This window comes from Myzus persicae, unplaced genomic scaffold (assembly GCF_001856785.1).
Source record: "Myzus persicae strain clone G006 unplaced genomic scaffold, MPER_G0061.0, whole genome shotgun sequence".
Taxonomy (NCBI): Eukaryota; Metazoa; Arthropoda; class Insecta; order Hemiptera; family Aphididae; genus Myzus; species Myzus persicae.
In genome coordinates this window covers 305,685-328,146 of record NW_019101374.1, presented here as the reverse complement: position 1 = coordinate 328,146, position 22,462 = coordinate 305,685, and the positions used below count along the sequence as shown (strand labels likewise).

General features: G+C 27.9%; 3 protein-coding genes across 5 annotated transcripts in view; 2 read left to right on the top strand and 1 right to left on the bottom strand.

Annotated features, from left to right (window-relative positions):
- Positions 1-403: 403 nt before the first annotated feature.
- Positions 404-9,106, bottom strand: LOC111028856 (activin receptor type-2B-like). 3 transcript variants are annotated; one of them, XR_002603950.1, is made up of 11 exons: positions 8,905-9,106; positions 5,610-5,933; positions 5,365-5,530; positions 5,163-5,299; positions 3,801-3,803; positions 3,555-3,713; positions 3,264-3,493; positions 3,017-3,203; positions 2,687-2,956; positions 2,392-2,614; positions 404-662 (listed from the first exon to the last, which is right to left on the bottom strand). XR_002603950.1 is itself a non-coding variant. In XM_022307620.1 (10 exons), exons 2-10 carry the CDS (start codon positions 5,862-5,864, stop codon positions 2,471-2,473), a joined length of 1,551 nt encoding a protein of 516 aa, XP_022163312.1. In that variant the 5' UTR covers positions 5,865-5,933; positions 8,905-9,106; the 3' UTR covers positions 404-2,470. The 3 variants fall into 3 exon arrangements, 2 of the variants coding, with proteins under 2 accessions (XP_022163312.1, XP_022163313.1); XM_022307620.1 differs by having other exon boundaries at positions 404-2,614; XM_022307621.1 differs by lacking the exon at positions 3,801-3,803 and having other exon boundaries at positions 404-2,614.
- A 918-nt stretch (positions 9,107-10,024) lies between these two features.
- On the top strand, positions 10,025-12,123 carry LOC111028888 (bystin). The gene is made up of 8 exons (XM_022307671.1): positions 10,025-10,308; positions 10,388-10,460; positions 10,557-10,672; positions 10,737-10,878; positions 11,068-11,217; positions 11,281-11,507; positions 11,574-11,782; positions 11,848-12,123. The coding sequence occupies exons 1-8, from the start codon at positions 10,168-10,170 to the stop codon at positions 12,056-12,058; spliced, it is 1,269 nt and encodes a 422-aa protein (XP_022163363.1). The 5' UTR covers positions 10,025-10,167; the 3' UTR covers positions 12,059-12,123.
- Positions 12,124-20,144: 8,021 nt separating this feature from the next.
- LOC111028859 overlaps positions 20,145-22,462 on the top strand; it is a 54,605-nt gene continuing 52,287 nt past the window's right edge. The window contains exon 1 of the mRNA XM_022307629.1: positions 20,145-20,395. Within this exon, the coding sequence (XP_022163321.1) occupies positions 20,384-20,395 (12 nt within the window). The 5' untranslated portion in view covers positions 20,145-20,383. The remainder of the gene's footprint in view (positions 20,396-22,462) is intronic.

Here is a 22,462-nt window from a genome sequence, read left to right as displayed (position 1 = left end):
GGCCGATCAAATTTCCTAATACGATACGTTTTTATTTGTATGAACATACACTAATAAGAATAATTCAATTTAGTTCACAAGTGACTTTATTAATAAAATAAATAATTATGATTTTTAACATTAATTTTATTAGAAATATTTAAGTTAATAGGTACCTATAATGTAACTATGAAGACCAATAAGTTTTAAGTATCTATCAACTTCTATTCAGAATAATAATAAACCACCTTCGCCATGTATACAGCGACAGATAGCTGTTAAGGGCGGGGGGAGAGAATATTTGTGGAGGCGGCCAAAGTGGGGATTTTTTGACCAACAACAAAGTATTTTTGTTTGCCACCTGGTCTGTTCTTATGCTGAATAGGGTATATAAAAAGCATAACTAAGTTTGATAATATAATAGTGTAAAATATCATCATTATTGTTATAACCTAGAAGTGTATGCATGTTACACTAATCATTTACGATATTTTAGTACCTAACTCATTTAAAAAAAAAAATTATTAAAAAAATGATTTAAAATGTAAAAATGTAAATAAATCTTAAAATAAAAATCTTTTTATTTTTGAATTCTGAGCCCCTCTGTGGGTGATACCCTGGGCAATTTTTCGCATCACCCATTCACCCATAGCTTCAGCTGGCCGGCCCTGCTTACATAATATCTAAACATTACACAATAATATTTTAGCTATAATTTATTTCAATACCTGTGTCATTAACTTTGTGTTAGGCTTATATAGAAATCTTAAAACCTTAAACCTAATATATATTTTTTTTAAATAAAATACAGCACATTTACAGATTAAAATAAATTAAGATTAAAGATTACATGGCAACAATAATGAAAAGAGTACAAGGGAGAGAAAATAAAAATTATGTGAAATAATTACTTAGCTACAATTTTTAAGTTTAAATAATGTACTGTTCAGAACATGAGGAAAATAGTATTCTTATTATTAAATTGTTATGGTAATTTAAACTTTATGTCACTAGCCTGTTGGTATTTTTAAAACAAAAAATAAAATTTGTGAATTATATAAGTTATCAAATTAAAAAATATTTAGTAATTTATTATATAAAACCACATTGAGTTTATGCTACAAACATTAACCCCCCCTCCCCCATCTTTCCCAAAAAAATATGGGGTGCCCGATAAAATAGATTTTTTTTTCATTCTGTTAATTAATATATTTTATTTACCATGTCATATAAATTGCAACTAGTTAAGTAGTTCAAATAAAAAATATTGTACAATTTGTTTGTGGAACTGTTGTGGCATAGGTAACAATATTTTAGGCTTATTTAAACTATACAGAGGAGTTTACAGGTACATTAATATTTTATTATTTCTGTTAATTACTCGAGGCACCCTTAATACATTGACAATAAGTATTATAACAATAAGACTAAGCGCTCTGTTAACATAGTTATATTCACAGTATCTAAAAATTAAACTTGCGAAAACTATGTACTCCATACATCAAGTAAATTAGGACGTGAAAATATTGTTGTTAAGTAATTATTTTTAGGTTAAACATTTAGATTTTAATTTGTTGCAATTAACAAGTATTCCTATAAAACTTGTTTAATAAATAAATTTAAAAACTTATTTTTGACTAATATTATGTACAATATATATATTACACTCAGTAAATACCACCTTAAGAATATTGGCACATTTTTTTAAGATAAGGGTGGATAAAACTTGAGGTAGAAGAATATAATAATTATTAACTATAATGGTATTAATTTAAGATACACATACAAATAGAGAAAATCAATTTCAGTTATATATTTTGTCATCATATGTGATACAAATAAGAAAATTCATGACAAAAATATTGAAAACTAAAACAGTATAATTATGGTACTCTGTTTTTAAACAGACTAACAATGTACGACAAATATATTAAATAACTGATGATTGAATTTTATTAATCAAAATGTATTTAATATTTAAATAATATTGTATAAATCAATAAAACTAAATTTCAACAAAATTGATTTTTTCCAAAATGCAGAATACAATATTATTCCATTCCAGATCCTCTTTTAGTGTTTTCTGGATTGTTTACAACAATTAATGAAAAAAACTGATATACACCTAAATATATTTAAGTAGTAAGTGATCGTTCTTTTGGAAAATTCCCCCTCCCATAATGTTTTGTATATGATTATACATTACCATAACTATGAGATTATTTTGCTATAGTTATAGCAAATATTGTTTATGTGAGGGTTATAGATTGTATCTATATTGATTAGGTTAAAAAGAAAACATTAGGATGTGGGAAGAGGTGGGTGGGTTTGGACGTATTCACTTACTACTTATGTACATCAACAATCAAATTACTTAAGGAGTATACAAAGTAACTTAGATAGTTAACTTACATAAAAGGAAACACCAATGTCTTCTTCTGTAGAAGCTAGGTTGCTGATGTATATTATTCTATTATATAAATAAAATATTTTATTGTGCTAACGATGTTACTGCAGTCCCATTATATTGACGACATTGCCATGTAATGCGTTCCATTACACATGATGCTGACAACCTAGCTTCAGCATCGTGATCCCAACATTCCTCCATTGTATCACATAGAGCTATCAAACCCTAAAAATAATTTTAACAGTACCATATAATAATAGATGTAACATTTTAAGATAATTTTTAATAACTTCTTACTGGATGTGATTTCCAGCTATCTTTGAAAGCCGGTCTTAGTTTTTTATGTACTACACATTCTTGCATGTCTTCCAATGATGGATGTTGTCCAACCTCTTCTTCAAAAGGTAATCTATAATCTGGTATAGCACCTTGTTGTGCTGTACATCTAGTTGCCAATTCCCATAGTACTAATCCACATGCATACATGTCTATTCTTAAAAATGCGTCCCTTGAAAAATTGATAGCCCCTTCTAGTACTTCTGGTGCCATGTATCTTCTTGTGCCAACCTGAATGATTAACGAAAATTAATTTTACCCCTTATCGTTGGAGGTAATAATGGGTTTTACCTGCCCATGTATATCACCACATGACTTGCCGGGTTGAAAAACTAGGGCGAGACCAAAATCAGCGATACATGCAGTTAAATCATGTTTAAGTAAAACATTGTTGCTTTTAAAATCTCTATGTGCAATGGCTGGCTTATACTGATCTGAACGTTCTGATGGGATCTCTTCATGTAAATGCATCAAACCACTGAAACAAGAGAGTGATTAAAAAATCTGGAGATGTTAAACAAACTAATAAATATTTTACCTTGTCATAGATTGGGCAATATGACAGAGCTGATCCCAAGTTAATATATTCGATTTTAAGTAGTCACATAATGATCCATAATCATGGTAAGCAGTAATCAGCCAATATTCATTTTTGGCGCCTTCAATAACACTAGCATGTTTTTCAGCCCCAATAAAGGATAGCATATTGTCATGTTGCATGTGTGGTAATTGATATATGTCTTGTTCAACCAACCATGAGTTTTTATCCTTAAATAAAAATAATGATATTAGCTAGATAAAAAAAAAAGTAATTATATGAAATTGTTACCTGAGGAGGGAATATTTTAACAGCTACTGTATCTTTCTTATGAAGAGCTTTCCAAACAGCACCATAGCGACCCCTTGCCTTCACTTCAACTAGTTGTATTGGACGATTGCTAAGAATAGGTGAACAATTTCCCAAGTGGGAGCTATCAGACGACGGAACCTAAATACACAGAAAATAATTTGTCATACAAATTAAACAAAATTAAATTAAACAGTTTGTGTGATGAACATTATTAGCTTAACTTACCCACTAAAGATTTAAATTCCAAAGTAAGAAATGTTAAAAAAAAAAAAAACCAATTGTAAATCACAGTATATTATTTTTATTACGCATGAATTGTAGAATAGGAAAACTACACAAAAGGCGATGAATTGATTATTGAATAATTAATACAAGGATATTAAAGAATTTTTCTTTTTTAATTTGAATTATTTAGTTAAAGCAAATTAATTCTAATTGCTTAGCAAATTAATTCTAATTGCTTTAAGTAGATCATAGATTTATTAAAAATAATAATTTTAACTAAGGTGTTTGGTGATACTGAAATTCAAGAAAATGTTTGGTAAACGACAAAGTTTCCTTGATTTTGGGTTTTAATTTATAAACGAGAACAGAAATATACTGAAAATATAAAGTTGTGTCAAATTGGTTATTCATACACACTATGGACCTAATTATAAATTCTTATTAAGTGTGTGGATTAAATTTTTTTTTTTGTTTTGTAATCTAAAATACAATACAAATATTAAGGCATGTTTTTACCACAAAATTAAATTAATGAAAACAGATGAAAGATACTAGTACAATATTTTTCAACCTTTAAATTTGATCAAATTGAATACAATTTTAAAGTATAGTTATTTTTAACGTGATCATTGCTGATTACACCTCAAGGTGTCATTTTGTTTAGAGTAACATATCAAATTTTACGTTCAGCTCAGTTAGTTTAAAAATTAGAGTGAATTGACCTCTTATTAAGATTAAAGGTAAAATTATTACGGAGGGCTTCTTATCATATTTTAATTTTAAAGAGAGTTATGAGTATTTAAAAATTGAAAATTGTTTGTAGAACTTAAAATATTCATAATTCTCTTTAAAATTAAAATATGATAAAAAGCCCATAAGGGGCCCTCCGTTATAATTTTACCTTTAATTTTAATAAGAGGTCAATTCACTCTAATTTTTAAGGTAACTGAGCTAAACGTGATCTGCTGAACGTAAAATTTGATATGTTACTCTCGTGTAAGGCGGAGACAACATATTCGTGTATAGCATCTTCTTAAGGCGTCAATTTTAAATTTGTTATCTATTAGTATTATTTCGACCAGATTAAGGTTTTAATCCTTTTTTAGAGTCAGTGTTATTCAGCGTATATTACTGTAAATGCATGTGTAGTAAGTATCTCAAATTTACTATTTTTAGGCCTACGATAACACGTAAAAATATAAAAATTTTATCAATACCGGGGTATGTGTATGAAACATTTTGATACACAATAAACATGATAATAATTAAAACTAAAATTATTAAATTATCAAAGTATAAGAGTTAAAAAATATTTTACCAAATAGTAGTTACTAAAAAAGAAAAAGAATTTAATTTACTTACATGAGAAAATTGAGGTATTTTTCTTCGCTTGTAAACCCAATAGACAAATAGAAACATACTTGCTACAGCTACCAAAGGTATGGTAGAAAACACTATTGTATGTATTAATTCATTATCATCACGTAATGGTTTTGCAGCTATGATAGAAAAATGTATTTATTATTAAATTGTTTGCATAAATGATATTTTGTATATAACTTACATGTTGTCTCTATTCGAGGAGTTGTCGGGATAGGGTCCCATATAATTTCTGAATTACAATAATCTCCTTCACAACAACAAAACAATAGGCCATTAGGTTCAATTTCTCCTTTTTTTTCTTTACATTGTTTTTGACCTTGGCATTCAACATTGTTTAAGAAACAACCCTATAAATTGTTTTTAAAATAAAATCATGATAACATTTAACACAATTATTATTATTCTATACAAATTAGGATAGATTACCTTAAGCTTAATTTCTAATTTATTCGTCTTAGTATTATTTGTCCATACAGCATAACAATATGAAGGTTTGTCATTATCCCCAGCTTTACAATTTTGAATACTAGTACAACCTTCCTCATTTTCAGAATTGGCACAAGTAGTTTGATTGTAATAATGGCATTTGACTTCTTCAGATTTTTTGCGGCTAGCACAATTACAAGTTGTTGCAAGTAATAAAACACTACATAATATCCAAATCCAAATCTTTTGTTCCATTGTTTTCTCCAATTTTAGTAGTTATTGTTTTACAACTTATTTTCACTTAACAATTGTAATATCCATAGCCTGAAAACATATAATTAAAAAGTTAAATACACATATAATTTTTAATCAACATACATTTGAACAATAATAATATTTGCATACTACATAGACTACATATATATACAGCAGTATCACTTATCAGGACATCCGAGTCTACATATCAAAAAAAATTATGAAGATGGCTATTTATAGTGAGTTATTTTTTATGATTAAATCATTGATAAAATAGTTTTACTCGGGGTTAAACATATCCAAAACTTATTTGCAAATATTTTAAAGCTGGTTTTACATAATCTGGATGGGGTCAGGTGTCTTCAAATCCAATTTAACAAGACTATTTGCTATAGCTGAGAAAATGTGAAATGATAAACTGTTTATATGTATATAGTCCAATTTGTATTCTCATTATTAATGATTATTATGTGAATAAACAAAATACTGTGATTTATTTTATAATAACTGTTGTATTATATTGTGAATTGATTATAATATGTATTGATCTATAATAGTTGAATATAAAAATCTAGAAATTAAAGTTGATGTAGACTAATTTTTCATACCTCCGATTCTCTTAGGGAAGTATACAAAAGCTAGATTTATTTTCCAATAAACAGAATAATTTTACCTTCTTAATCGAAAATAAGTATTAACAAACTAAACAAAATCTTTCTTCAGTAGAAAAAGGTTTTACTCTAAGGTAAGTAGGTATTAATTTAATATGATGTTTACTTTCATTACATTTACTGTAAAAATAAAAACTGAACTACCAAATTCGCATTGATAATCTCATGGGTTTTTTGAATACTTAAATAAGCCAGAATAAATTTACACTTAGCCATAAACAAAAGAGTTCATTAACCTGACTTGATACACTAAATTTAAATTATTTGACCGAATTATTATTTTTTTAAAAACTCACTTTCAGATTATTATCAAACAATAATAAGTAACATACATAAGAAATAATAACATAAATAAAAACACGCTATAGCTAATAAGTACAGACAATTTCTGTTGAGAGAATGCTAGAATAATATTTTTTTTTCTTTCAGACCCACTTGCAACAATGCTACATAGATAAAACGCTTTCCCCAAAAATCGTTTTTATAATTTTTGAATAATTTTAATGTAAAATCATCAAAAACTGAAGAGAATAATATTTTTGAGAGTATGATTTATCGGTGTTCTATTTTATTAAAATTTGACTTTGTACCTATTAGATTTTCAAAAAAAAAAAAAATTTTGAAAATTTAAATGATTCAAAGTGTTTTGAGATAATATTTAGACTTATTGATAAATCATACCTTCAAAACTATTATTATCTATCGTTTTAGTAATGGGTGATTTTTTTCGCAAGATTACTTAAAAGCAAAAAAGATATGATACGGCTTGAATGTGTTTTGTCTCTGTAGCACATGGGTCAGAGAGAGAGAGAAAACAGTGTGCTGACATCCTCTTAATTAATAAATTCATATAAAAAATGTTTAAATAGGTCTGTTCTTGACAATAAACTTATTTTTAGTTTATTTAGAAACAAAATATAAGTACATAATAAATATTTGATTTTGAAACATGTATTCCAAACAAACTACCCAGTATAAAATTAGATTTTGAACATGTACCATTCACCCTTTTTAGTCAATATGAATGGAAATACTAAAATATATTAAGCCATTATTATTATGTTATAAATATGTTTAAATTTTAAAATTATATAATGATATTAATTTTTAATAAGACTTTTTGTAAGATTGACATTCTTAGTTTACCTAGGTTACCAGGTTACCTATATCCAGTTGCATAAAACTTAATCCTTCTAATTACTCAATTTGTTCTTTTTAAAATGTCAAATTCTTTATCAGTTACAAATCTTCATTAGATTAAAAAAGTAATTACTTAAAGGTAAAGATTAGGTAATATGAAATTAACTGAATCTCAATAAACCACAATAATCCAGTTTCACTTAATTGATAATGGTTATTATTGTTTTGTATTTATTTGCTCTTTGAATTGTGTTTAAATAGACCTTTGTCATTTTTTGTTTTCTGTTGTTTTAGAACAAGATTACATTTCTTTTATGGGTATAGTATTCTGCAAATAGACTCATAGAAATAAAGATAATATACCTAGTTTAATAAAGCTTAAAGTACTAAGACTGTAGATAAATTGCTATTTAAATTGTTTTTGATGTATTGTTGAAAATAATTAATAATAAGTCTCAATAAATGTACTATATAACTGTAAACTATTACACATTATGTAACTGTACAATATATCAATTTGTGTACTTAAAATGGTCGTTACTTTCTATTATAAAATTGATACATTTGCAGCCTTACGAAATAGTTATTAATTGACACTCAATAACCAAACAATATTTATAGATTAAATCAATAACTGTAATTATAATATTTAATTATTAAAAATAATATTTTGGGGTGTTCTGGGTGTAGGATTGTTATTTAAAGAATTTAGTCCCAAGTTACGAAAAAATCCAAAAAGAAATTACATGTTCATTCATACTAAATCATGAGACTTTAGATACATGAGGGAAATTTAAGTTATATATTAAAAAATTGATAATATAAGCAGATAAGCTGTATTACTCATTGTAGGTACCTAATCCTAATATGTAACATTTTAATCCTACATGAAGTATGAACTTTGAATAATCAAATCAAACAATATTATTGTTGTAATATTATAGTATTTTGTTGATAGATATTAATGGGAAGTATATAGATTTCAAGGAAGAATGTTTTTTGATAATAGGTACTATAAGATGCATGCTAGATTTGGTTGTTAACTTCAAATGGATGAACTTACACAATGAATCTATAAAACCATAGTACAATACTATGTTTCATAGTTGCAGGAACTTATAAGTGATCTTCGGAAAATTATTTGATACAAATTGATTAGAATATTCTTTCAGTAAATGTAGTGTTGGTGCTCAGATGCTTTGGAGTTAGGACTTAAATTTTTTACTTACCGAGATTACATACGATGGAGTTTTGACGATCTTGTCGTACGTCGTCGAATACAATCATCCAGCAGAGTCTGCATTATACGCTACATGAGACGTCTTAACGTACGTTAAAATGTTAAATTGAAAGAAATCACCAAAAATTACAAACAAATACGCAAATATGCGATAATAACATTAATAACAAGAATTTTTAGTGATTTTTTCACAACAAAAACAATATGGACGACCCCTATAAAAAAAAGCATTATTGCACACAAAAACAGTGTGACCAAATAATAAATATTGTAAACAATTTGATAAGTTATTGAACTTCATTTAATTTTATCGTTCGATAATATAAAAGCATATTTTTGAAAACTTTTTACTAACTATTATTAAAAGAATTTATAAATTTAAAAAAAAAACCGTATGCTTAATATATTGTTATATTTGTGTTTAAATTTAAAGAGTATTCATCCGAAGAGTCGATTAATCATCCCTTTTTGAGATTATTATAGTGATAACTTCAGCCTTATAAGATAATCTTCGAAAATTGAGAGATTTGAAACGGTAACATCATCGGTCTAACCGTGATCATGATATAGATTCCATAGTCCATTAATCGTTATAATGTTATAATAAATTTATATCTTAATTCTTCTTTTGGTATTTTGTTACTTTACTGGACACCCTTTTTTTGCCAATTTTTTTTAGATTTATACTAAAAACGATGGTGATGGTGAACTCTGAATTCTGCGGTGGGACTTAGTTTCGAAGTTATGACCTAATTAGGATCTATATATTGCTGTTTTTACGCATTCTCACATCATTCTAGTTTACCTAACCTTACGACTTACGAGAGGTCTGGATCACCTCGAGTTTTGCAACCTGAGCCTGTAGGCGGAGGGCGTCACTGTATATTACTCACATTTTATTGTAATATTTTTTGATATAAAATATTCGTCAAATGAATAATTTACAATTATAAGTTTAATTTAACACTGAAACGTAGATCAAATTTAAAAATGAATTATATCTTAAATCGTGACACCACCTCAGGTTGGTTACAGGGTAACCGCCATTTACCACTCTTATCATTTTCTCTTATCACTCACATGCACCCGGGTATCAACGTTTTATTTACAACAGTCTGGTTCAATTTTAATTGTTATTATTATAATTTATAATTGATAAAAGATACAAGTTCAGTACCTATCTTAATTTTTCACACGTGACATTTTGAGAATTGTTTTTTTTTATTCTTAATTATATTAAAATTTAAACAAAATGGGAAAGACAAAAAAAAAGAATATGAGGAGCGGAGTAGACAAGCCATATCCTAACTTGGCCGATCAGATAGTTGGTGATCGGGTAGTATCAAAAAAGAAAGAACCAAAGATACGGTTACGACAGGATGAAAGCGAAGAGGTAATGACTAAAGATGTACACTGTATAGCTGTTTAAATGTATAAATTTTAATTTATTATTGGATAATTTTATAACTCAGGTTATTGGTTCACAATTGTCCAGACGTATATTGGATCAAGTAAGAGAACAAAAGCAAGAAATAACTGAAATTGGTAAGTTAAATGACAGTAGTTGAAAATATAAAAGATATGTAACTCCATGGGTTTAGTGTTTACTTTAAATATACATGTTTTATTCTGTTATCTTAGAGGGAACAAACAAGAATCTACTCACATCATTAGGGTCGGGCTCTGATTCAGAAGAAGATGAAGAAGAAAAACCCATGTTTGGCGAAGGAGAAGCTGAAGATTATTATGAACAACTGGTAAATATAATGAAAGTAAAAGTAATATTCTCATATATTTTATGTTAACTGTCTTTTTTCAAAGGAAATCAATGCAGATGATGAAAAAGCTTTAGAAATGTTTATGTCTAAGAAACCTGAAGCTCGATTAACTTTAGCTGATATGATCATGGAAAAAATTACTGAAAAACAAACTGAAATGCAAACTCAATTTACAGATGCTGAAAGTATGTTTAAAACACTTTTTAAATCATCTTAGTTAAAAAAAAATAAAAAAAATGGATATAATCATATACCTTAGTGTTTTCTTGAAATTGTATACTATTGAACTGAATATTAGTTTGGATCACATTATTTTCTGATTAAAAATAGGTTATAATAATTAATATTTTTGTATTATTGAATATCATTGTCAGGTGTTCAATTGCAAGATGTAGATCCGCGTGTAATACAGATGTATAAAGGTGTTAAACAAGTGCTAACCATGTATCGGAGTGGCAAATTGCCTAAAGCATTCAAATTGATTCCAAAATTGCGAAATTGGGAGCAAATTTTGTACATAACTGGTTAGTTACATTTGAGCTTGTCAACTTTGAGACATTTATTAATTATTCATGTTTTTGATTTAGAGCCTTCTACATGGAGTGCTGCAGCAATGTATCAGGGTATTCGTATATTCGCCTCTAATTTAAAAGAAAATATGGCTCAACGATTCTACAATCTTGTTTTGCTACCTAGAGTTAGAGATGATATAGATGAGTATAAAAAATTGAATTTTCATCTTTATCAAGCATTGAAAAAAGCTTTGTTCAAACCTGGAGCTTTCATGAAAGGAATACTTATTCCCTTGTGTGAAGTAGGTATTTAATGGTAACACTTTAAACTTATTATTTTATTAATAATTTTATATTTTTTCAATTAGAGTGGTACTTGTACTTTACGAGAAGCGATTATCATTGGATCAGTTATAGGCAAAAATTCTATACCAATGTTACATTCAGCAGCAGCTATATTGAAATTAGCTGAGATGGAATATAATGGAGCTACATCAATATTTCTCAGAATACTTTTTGATAAAAAATATGCCCTTCCATATAGGGTTGTCGATGCAGTTGTTTTCCATTTTCTCGGGTATGATAATGTGAATAGTAATTTTAAAATGTTATGAATTATTTAATAACTATTTTATTTATTAGATTTGAGCATGATAGCAGAGAATTACCAGTTTTGTGGCATCAGTCATTTTTAACATTTGTTCAACGTTATAAGACGGATATAAGTTCTGAACAGAAAAAAGCATTGTTAAAGTTACTTAGAACAAAATCACATCATACTATTACACCGGATATTCGCCGTGAATTAGAAAGCTCCACGTGTAGAGATATAGAAATGCCTGAACCTATGTAATTAACTTGTATTGATATGATAAAAAATGTTATTATTGTACCTAATATATAATTTTGATTAATTCATCATTTTCTTTATATTGAACCCTTGAACTGATCTGTAAGCTTACACTAATTTTTACACATAACTGAGTTATAAATAAAAAAATGTAACTAGGGTAACTTAAAGGAAAATAAATTACTAATTTTCAAGATCACAAATCAATTTAGCTGTTAATTACATTGGTATAAATCAAGATGTTTATAATTTTAATTCAAAATGTTTAAACATTTTCTTAATCTTAACAAATTTTATTGAAATTTGTACTTTTTAAATGCTTATATAAAAAAAATTGTGCAGGTGTACTTTTTATATTTTTATTGTATTAAATTTCAACCTTTTTGATGAAGCCTATCAATTTATATACACCTTAAAAAAAAAACTAAAAAAGAAATTAGAAATGCCTTTAAATAGCTTAAAATTAGTCTAAATGTTTTGAAAATTTCATTGGAATTACGAACATTAGTAAATTATTGTATAGCTCGAAATTCATGTAAATTCGATTTTAAATAGAATTAATATAATTTTAATGCAAAGGTTTTTACTGCAAGGTTCTTAATATCTTGTTCTCATAGCAATCAAAAAATATTGAAGACAACGTTTTAATTTTAAGTTCAAATTTTGATGAAATTTACAATACAATTACAATTTTTATTTAAAAAAACCAAATATTTCTTGTGAGTTTAGTGAATTTCTTTGTACCTATTCTCCACTTAGTACTCCAAGACCAAGGCCGTAATTAGAAATTAATTTGGGGGGGGGGGGTATGCTATAAAAATGTATTATAATCTTTGAATTCCGTTGTGGTTTTCAACCCACCGAGTATTATGTCAGTTTAGTCCACTTAGTATTAGGTACAATGTTTTTTATTTTAATTTTTAATTTATTAATATATAGTTATTTTACTATTAACTTATTTACCCCCCCCCCTCCAGATACGGCCTTGTCCAAGACCTAGGGTAGTTATTTCATAATTTTAGTACATATAGTATGGGTAATAAACTATACATATTGTATGATTCATGTATTAATGGTCAGTATTGATGATGTACGTGCGAGTCGGAAATAATCTAATCGAGGGCAAAGGAGGAAAAAGCACGTGTTTACCGATTATTCGCATAATAATGCCATTCAGCAGGAACTAGAAATAATATAGAATTTTATTATTGGCCGTCGAGCCAGGACCCTTTTAAATGCGAGTAGAGCACCTAGCATGATTTAGAAGATAGTCAACACAAGTCGAAGGCCTAGTGAGCTTAATCAAGTCCACTTAATTATTTTGACGTTATAAATGTATCAGATGTATCACACAAACCTACCACCAAATTATTAGGGGGGAGGGGCAGCGAATGAACCCAGAAATCACTACAACTTCCAAGTTCAAACACTTACCTACACGACGAATTGTTATTGTACTTTCGGCTTTAAGTAAATAGAAACACAAATTATGCCGTAAACCATCTTCGAAATTGAAGATTGAAATATTGAACTACCTACAAATAAATTCTGTTCCAAAATGAGACAAGGGACACACACCGAAAAAATAACACACAATATTGTGAAAGTTATATAGTTGCTTTACTCGTCATTATAGTCATTCTTATGACATCTTTAATCTGTACTAACTAAACAGAGCTTAAATTGAAAAAATATCGTTTTTACGTTTGTGGGTATTTATTAAATGATATACAATATTAAGGTTTAACTTTATTTGATTTTTTTCGTTTGACCTTTTCAAATTTTTAAACGTTATTTTAATTTTTCTTTTGTTGCTTAACTTAATGACTTAAAAATAAATAGGGAATTCAAATTTTTTTTCAATAAATTCTATTTTTATTTGTAGCATAATTTACTAACCACTCTGTTATGCGAGAATTATGAAATTAGTAGGGTTTTTAATGCAAACAAATAAGCACATATAGGTACGTTTTTAGGATAACGTTATTTGCATTTCATTTCACTTTTGTTGTTTATTATGAATCTGTAATATTGTGTTTAATAATATTATATTGTACTAAATTGTAGTTAATTATTTTCGTTTATTTTTTTTTTCATTTATTTCTGTTATAATGTTTTGAAGCCCCGTAGTTACCTAATAATGAATTTTACCTACCTACTCATATAAAAACAGTGTTTTTTTACATTAAAAAATATTGTAAAATACCTAAAGAATGCAACTGAGGTAAAATAGTAATTATTATATTACTTATCATGGTTCTCACCTCAGTTGCGTAAATTCATTAAAAAAGGTGCCTATAAAAAGGAGTATGAGTAGTGTGACTTCTTAATATTACTATACATGTCTACCTATACGGCTATGCTTATCTTAACACGAAATATTTGGAGTCTACGTTTGAACCCTAAAGTGTATTCACGGGGGAAATCAAACCTAGATATCAAAATATCAAATTCTAGGAATATTACCAATTTGTTAGTTAGGTACTATTACTCAGTTTTTTTGTTTGACGTACACAGTACACCTCTATGAAATATCATTGAATAAATTAAATTCGTCTTTGTATTTGTCGTATATGATTCAATGATTACAAAATATGTATGAGTGGAAACGTGGCATATGAGGCGTTATTTCTCATTAATTGTCTTAAATATGAATCAAAATTATATATTACAGACTAAACATGCCATCGGATGGATATAAATCAATATTGTATAGCAATGCTACCTTCAACTTTGTTTTAATGATATATTATTATGTAATAGAAAGTTTTTAACTGTCAGAATATTATACTAAGCAGTAAGTGTACTTCCTTCACACCAAATCGCGTAATGCAATAATTGGTATTTGGTATACTGTGAAACTATATTGATAACTTTAAGAAAACTTTGCATGTCTCTCCAAGATTTTAGTACCTATATAGACATATTTATAGACACATTCACAATTCTAAACGGAGCAAGAACTTTCTTTCAAAAATTAGTCAACCGCTCAAATACTACCGCTCAGAAAACCGCTCATCAACTTACAAACTAACAAAATATATTCAACTTGACAAGGCATCCAGAGACAGCGGATCGATCACAGACAAAGGGGTGACGAAATTGAAGCTAAAACCGTGTAATCAGATGGAGATTTGGATTCTCCAAGTAAAAAAAGGAAAACTGCAGGTGCAGGCCATCGTGGCGAAACGAAAATCGATTATACAGAACACATTCGTGGGGTGGGGCTGGAGAAAGGCCCCAAAATAATCCAGTCACAAGGCTTAACAGCAACCAGACGCAACCTGTTGACTCTCATGCTGGAAAGTATAATGTATTCATATAATTCCAATGCGAAGACTAATAACTGAAAACAAGCAGGTAGGTGCCTCTAGGAGTATTGGTTTGAAAATATTTTTCTACGTGGTTCTAAGTCGTTATAAAACAACTTTTTTATCAAAAAATTAAATTCTTAAATATTTCTTATCCTTATAACTTTTTTAACTATAACATACCGTTTTAATTTAGCAGAATATTTTTCAGAGTATTTCGATACACAAAAATTGAATTTAGGATGAGTAGTTTATGGATTATAAATATTTAAAGTTTAAACTAAACGAGTGGAGTAGTAGCCCTACATTTTGCGTTGTAAACTGGTAATTGAGTATCACTATAGGTACACTAAGTCCATCTAAATAATTTAAATACTTATAACTCGTACACAACATGTCCTAAATTCGATTCTTATGTATCAAAATACATGCATCAAAAAATGAAAACAAGTAGGTATAGATGGCTATAATAGCTCGTACAGGATCCGACGAAAAAGACAAAACGATAATCGCCTCCAAGTATAGTATTCATTGTTGTAACTATACCATAGCAGTGGCGATTTTGGGGGTGAGGCAAATGAGACTCCAATACACTTGTAATTTTCAGGCAAATAAAAAATATCTGTTCACTTTATATTGGTAAGTATATATGGTACTATATTGAATTTTAATCGTGTACTTTCAATTTATATATATATATTTATATCTTTAGACATTAAATGTTTTAGAGTTTAAGTTCAATAGACAAAAGTTTTAAGCATTAATTTTTGTTTGTGCAGAACTTGCACGAACGCGGGAATGGCTGTGCGTCGCTCTTACGTAGGTAACTTATAAACTATTATAGCCTTTTCCATTTAATATTGCAACCAGCGCCGCCACCACTAGAGCGCTAGATCACCATAGTTTACATAATTTATGTATTGGACATAATATTATAAGTTGTTAGTGGTCAAAGGTTTAAGGTACCTACTGTGTTTTTAACAGACTCCAAAACGAATAAAGTTATTTTGTATATTATAGGTCAAATGAGTTTGTAACTATTTAATAAAAAAATAAGTATCTAATGAGTATAATGAAAATACTCAACAAATCAGTTTCAGTTGACATGTATAGATTGTACCATTGTAGCCCGTGGCACCGTATAGGAGCTATTTATATGTAAAAACAATATCTAGGTGCAATATTTAGAACATTTTTAATTTTTGTATCGGTAGGTACTTAACATCAATAACTATCAATAATAGAGCAGATTTGACAGTTATTTGTGAATGCATATAGGTATAGGTGAGTTATTGACTTACATTTTGCACTTTGGTCGGATTTTGTTTGTTGTAAGTTTGAAAAACTCATCAACATCGCAATGGTAATAATGAAACTTTTAATGTAGGTATATTCATTTAAGACAATACTGCAGTTGGATGTATAGTTGTTGTTATATTGAAATAGGTACCTAATTAATTTTGGCTAGGTAGATATATCTGCAGCAGCAAAAGGCAATTCTACAAAGGTAAAAGCGGTCGTGTATTCGAAACAAAAACAGGCAAAGATTGTAATCTGTACCGAAATTCAGAAATTCAAACATGATTAATATTCTATAGGTAAGTTTATAATGTAATTTTATACACCTATTGGGTGAATTATGTATTATTATTACATATATATATATATCATCTAATCACTATTATATTGTTATAACTTTATAAGATATTATACACACAACACTATATATAACCACGAATTCATATTATTAAAGATTGTCTTTTATTTATATTGAAGAATAGTTGAGGTCCTAAGCTTCTATAAAGACTTCTTATACGCACCAATGAAAAACAAGTCATTCGTAAAACACGTACTGTGTGTTTTTTTGTACTCATATATTCGTTGATAGTTTTAAAGGATAAACTATACTGTGGACGTAAACTCGTACGAAATCGTTTCAAACGTAGGTAAATATTATATTATGGTTTTAGGTTTAGCCTCTGAAAAAAATCGTCTTTTCAGTTTTCACAATTCCACCGCATTTAGAAGAAAGAAAATGTTAAGTTTATATGGAAACATTATCATAACAGCATACACATTTAATAAACGAACAATTAATGATCGATTGTTTGTGTTGTAGGCTTGTAGCCACTTGTAGGTAAAATTTTAAATTTGAATGTCATACCTACATCGAATTAGTTGCAATTTGATTTATATAATATATTGATATTCTGAGTGATTCATTGAACGCAGGGCACTCATGATTCAAAAAGTATTGTTTTTGAAAATATTTTTCTGTATGATCCTAAGTCGGTACTCGTTATACAACAACGTATTTATTAAAAAATTATATTTTTAAATATTTTTTTATCCGTATAATTTTTTTAACTTTTAAACTTTTTTGAATTAAACACACCTTTTTAATTTCGCAGAATATTTTGCCGAGTATTTCGATGGTTAAAAATCGAATTTGGGTTGAGTAGTTTATATGACTTATAGATATTTAACTACACTATAAGCTCATCTAAATAATTTTAAATACCAACAACTCATAAACCACATGTCTCCTAAATTCGATTTTTATGTATCGAAATACTTTCAAAAATATTCTGCTCTATGGAATATGAAATTAAAACTATGTATTATGTCGTTTAAAATAGTAAAAACCTCAAAAAATGTTAAGGATAAAAAATATTGAAAAAAAAAAAATATTTTTTTAACTAATGTTTTTTAATGACTAGAAATCATTTCAGAAAAAAATCATCCACTAACATTTTTAATTTTTGAAATAAGGAGTGTCCAACGATAAAAGAATCACCCGGTATGATATATACCCGATATCGCATTATTGTTGTCGTATCGTCTTCGGCGGAGGTAATTTGTTAACGAGTTGAATAGAGTATAATTCATTCGAGGCAATATTTTATTCACTGTGTATAGGTAACATTAGTGTAAGCCATTCATTTGACTATTCAAATGTTCCTGGAATTACAATTTCATAAAGCGGTGTTATAGTGAATTCATAATTGCTGTTTATACGGCATTATGACGTTGTACCAGGGTGGTTTTCTATTTCTCTGGGTGTACCTATCCTGTATATTGTACCTATACATAGTTGTTTTAGGATCCGCATCCGAATTCAATTACAATTGTAAATCAACATTTTTCTTAGCTGCAGGCGTTTATATGTTTACCATGAGAATATTTTAGAGACACATACATATATTATACATAAATACTGTTTGATGAAGGTGTACGTATATATAATTGCAAAATATATTTAAGTAATACCGACGACATTCTACATTCCCGGGGGGGGGGGGGGATCTAGAGAGTCCGAGCTACCCCAATTTATTGATGGTCTTGGTGGTATAATAATGATGTGATTTATTTTTATTTATTTTTTTGGAGAAAATCCTTTATGGAGCTGTAAAAATGCCCTAAAAGTTTCATGTTTTTCCTGTCCAATAGTATCCATATATATATATATGTATACTCACATACATTGGAAATAGAAAACAGATTGTACGTAAAACAGGCTTTTTTTATTTTACCAGTAGTTTTAAACCCCAGACCACAGTTGAAAAACTGCAGAACAAAAAATGTTAAATTTACTGCACATTCGTTTTGAACAAAATCGATTACTTTGTAACTTAGCAAATGATTCTCGAGAGACAGACATTTTTACTACTATTTATTTTGGTTTTTTATAGTATAATGTTTTTAAGTGTCGGTTTACCTGTCCATGTAAGCATACAGTTTTAGAAATATGTAGGTATAGTTTTTTTTAGAAAAATGTGAATGTAATTGAACATCATGGCCGATTTTCTTTATTAAAACGTGTTTGACATGCGTAGAATAATTAGACAAAGCATTTATACTTTCTCCTGCCCACATAATTTCAAATTTGTTTCACAATACATATAAACTAAGTTGACTGGTCAAATTATGTCAAACAATGTAAATAATGGACAAATTGAAATCGTTTATAATTCAAAATGTAATCTACTCATTGAAATTGTAATAATACGAATATATGTAATCAAATAAAAAATTAAAATATAGGTACTTGTTTTATGCGTTAAACACGTACGATTACTGAATGATTTAAAGACAGTTGATTTTATATTTCTCAATATCTGAAACATTATAATATACAAATAGTCAGCTTCATATGTAGAGAAAACAGATGAGTTTTTAAACTTTTTATGTATAATATAAAAACGCGAGAGAAGTTCTTCGCAGAAAAATATACGATAGCAATACAACACTAAGGTTATATTTATTTTGAAAAACTTTCAAGTGTTCATAAATATGTGAAAATGATTTTAATCACATTAAGTACATTTGAAACTCAGCAGTTTGTATAAAGTAACTAAAATAACTATATATAAATAGAACATTGACTCGTCTATGGTTAGCGGTTAAGCATAGGTATTACTGGTATTAGGTATAACCACATTGGATAACGTATTGCTAACTCGATGGTTTTACGTAAATATTCATTTAAATAAAGTGTCGTATAAAATATTTTTTTTATTTACTATTTCGCCAAAGGAATTTAATTTGAAAAAAAAATAGCTGGTTACACTCGGCTACGGTATAACAACTAGAAAAGTGAATTCTGTCTCCTCTTCAAGTTGTAGATGATAAAATAATTTTCATCGTTGGAATTCGTGTAAGTATGTTTTCAAGTTGGGGTGGTATTTGGGGGATGAGCCATGCAACAGAGAGGGTGCGTGTAGGTGTATGATGAACACCCGACGGCAAGCCCTTCAGTATCATTTTCCTCTCAGTCCCGTTTGTGTGAAGGTGAGCGTTGACCGCTTTAACTCGTCCAAAAATATAATTTATCTTTTTTTTTTTTAATTCGGCACTAATCGAGTTGGTTAGGTTTTTATTTCCTAACAATACAAAGATTTATTTTATGACACTAAGTGTAAAATCATTTTTTCCATTTGTTTAAATCTCTAGACAAATGACTGATAATTATTGTTGAGTTTTAAAAATTTGCCCGCCAAATTTACCACGTGAAAACATGGATGATCTTGTAAGTATATTTATGTATTGTTCATTATCATTATTTATAATATTCGATTTATACAACACAATGTTGTCGTTTAATTATTATTCTTTATTTAACTTTTTAACTATAAGTTGAACTCAAATTTTAATATTTAAAAAAAAAATCGTATCATCAAAGAGTTAAGTACATTAAATCTATTATTATTAAATAAAATAATTTATATAAATTTGAAGATATGAAATCAAAGGGTGTGTTGACTACTCATTCATAAAATATATTGAATGAACCTACATAAATACAGCGCATATACTCAAAGTTAATACTTGGAATTCTTCTTCTTTAGTAATGTAAACGTAATGTGAAATTTATTAAATACAAATACTGCAAGTACCTACCTAAATTAAATTTAAATGGATTAAAATTTAAAAAATCTTACCAATTTGGTTTTCAAATTTGGACGTTTCCAAGAAATATCCATGTAATAAGACCATAGATTGATTTAATTTGTAAATAAATATTAAAGATCAAACTTAAAACAAATATCAATCAATGCACATATTATAGTTAGATTATATACTTATTAGTTATTACTTATCTATAATTAATCCTGATAGATTTACGTTGCATCTATCATCTATGTGATTTAATCAACTATTATTTTTAAATATCATATTAGTAGTTTAAATTTTAAAGACTAAAATAAATACTATTTTGATAGAACATCTTGTCTTGTAAATTATTAACATGTATTAGATATTTATAAAAGGTTTTAGTTGGATACTTATTTTTTGTTATTTGTAATAAGTTTTGAAATAAAATAAACAACACTAAATATTTGTAATAATTATCATTCAAACATCAATGATGTTGACAAACATATTTATTACAGTTTCAGTATTTATTTGTATACAATTTTTACACGTGGCTTATTATACGCAGTTAAATCACACATTTTTACAAAAAAATGAAATTTGATAAATAACTTTTTATAATAGTATACCAAATATTACGTACCTACCATGTTACTTTTTAACACCATATTGTTCATCATTGCTTTTAATAATTACCTAAATTCAATTGCGGTTGCAAACCATATTTTGATTGAATCCACAATAGGTATAATACGTAGCATAGAAAAAAATAAGATACATTAGGACTTATTTATAATTGTAATTTATCGGTATTGTATCCATGTTCAATATTTTTAAACGTTTAAGAATTATAACATTTTTGCGAGCACTTTTGTTGGAAAAAAATATCGTTTTCCATTGTCCCCGTTTATACGTAATCGTTAATACCTATGCATTGGATTAAGTTGATTCGGGTATTAGGCTAATGCTCGTTTAATATTTAATACGATTGATGAAATCGAATTAATTCTAATGCGCATTAACGGTTGTAAATAAAAATTGAAAACCTGTGGAAGTTGTTAAAAAAATATATAAAATAAATTCCTGGTCCTCGTTTTGTTCGGGATCTGAAATTGTTTTAACTTTTAGCCTAAAGCCTTTAAAGGTTTCATTATTATGTATAGGATTATAATGCGAGGTGTACGAAAAGTGGACCTAAATGAGCTGACTGCTTACTGGATTATGGCACATTTTACATTTTATTCATCGTGATGAGGAATGATGTTTACTAATAGCGTTTTTGTGTACATACTATAAGTACATAATACTACTATAAGTTCATATATCAATATCATATTATTTAGTAGCGCATTTGATGTAGAGGACCGTTCTTTTTAATGGCAGCACATTATTCGAATAAATCAGTTTTTGGCGATTTTGCTTTATAATGAGCATTATTAATGGATATAAATATAAGACGAAAAAAAAAAGAGAGGAAGACTGAGCAGGTAGCATATCAATGTGTGTTTACCTGCAGCGGGAGCACAGAATCCTAATTACGACGGGAGCCTAAGTAACGGAGGAATGATGTCATTACCCTTTTTTTTTCAAATATTAATTCATTATATACACGTGCAGGTGGTTGTACGTATCCGTGTATAAAAATAAAAAAAATATTAAAATGTAAGAATGATATGTTCGTCATTTATGTAACAGTGTAACCGCTTAGATGTATTTGTTC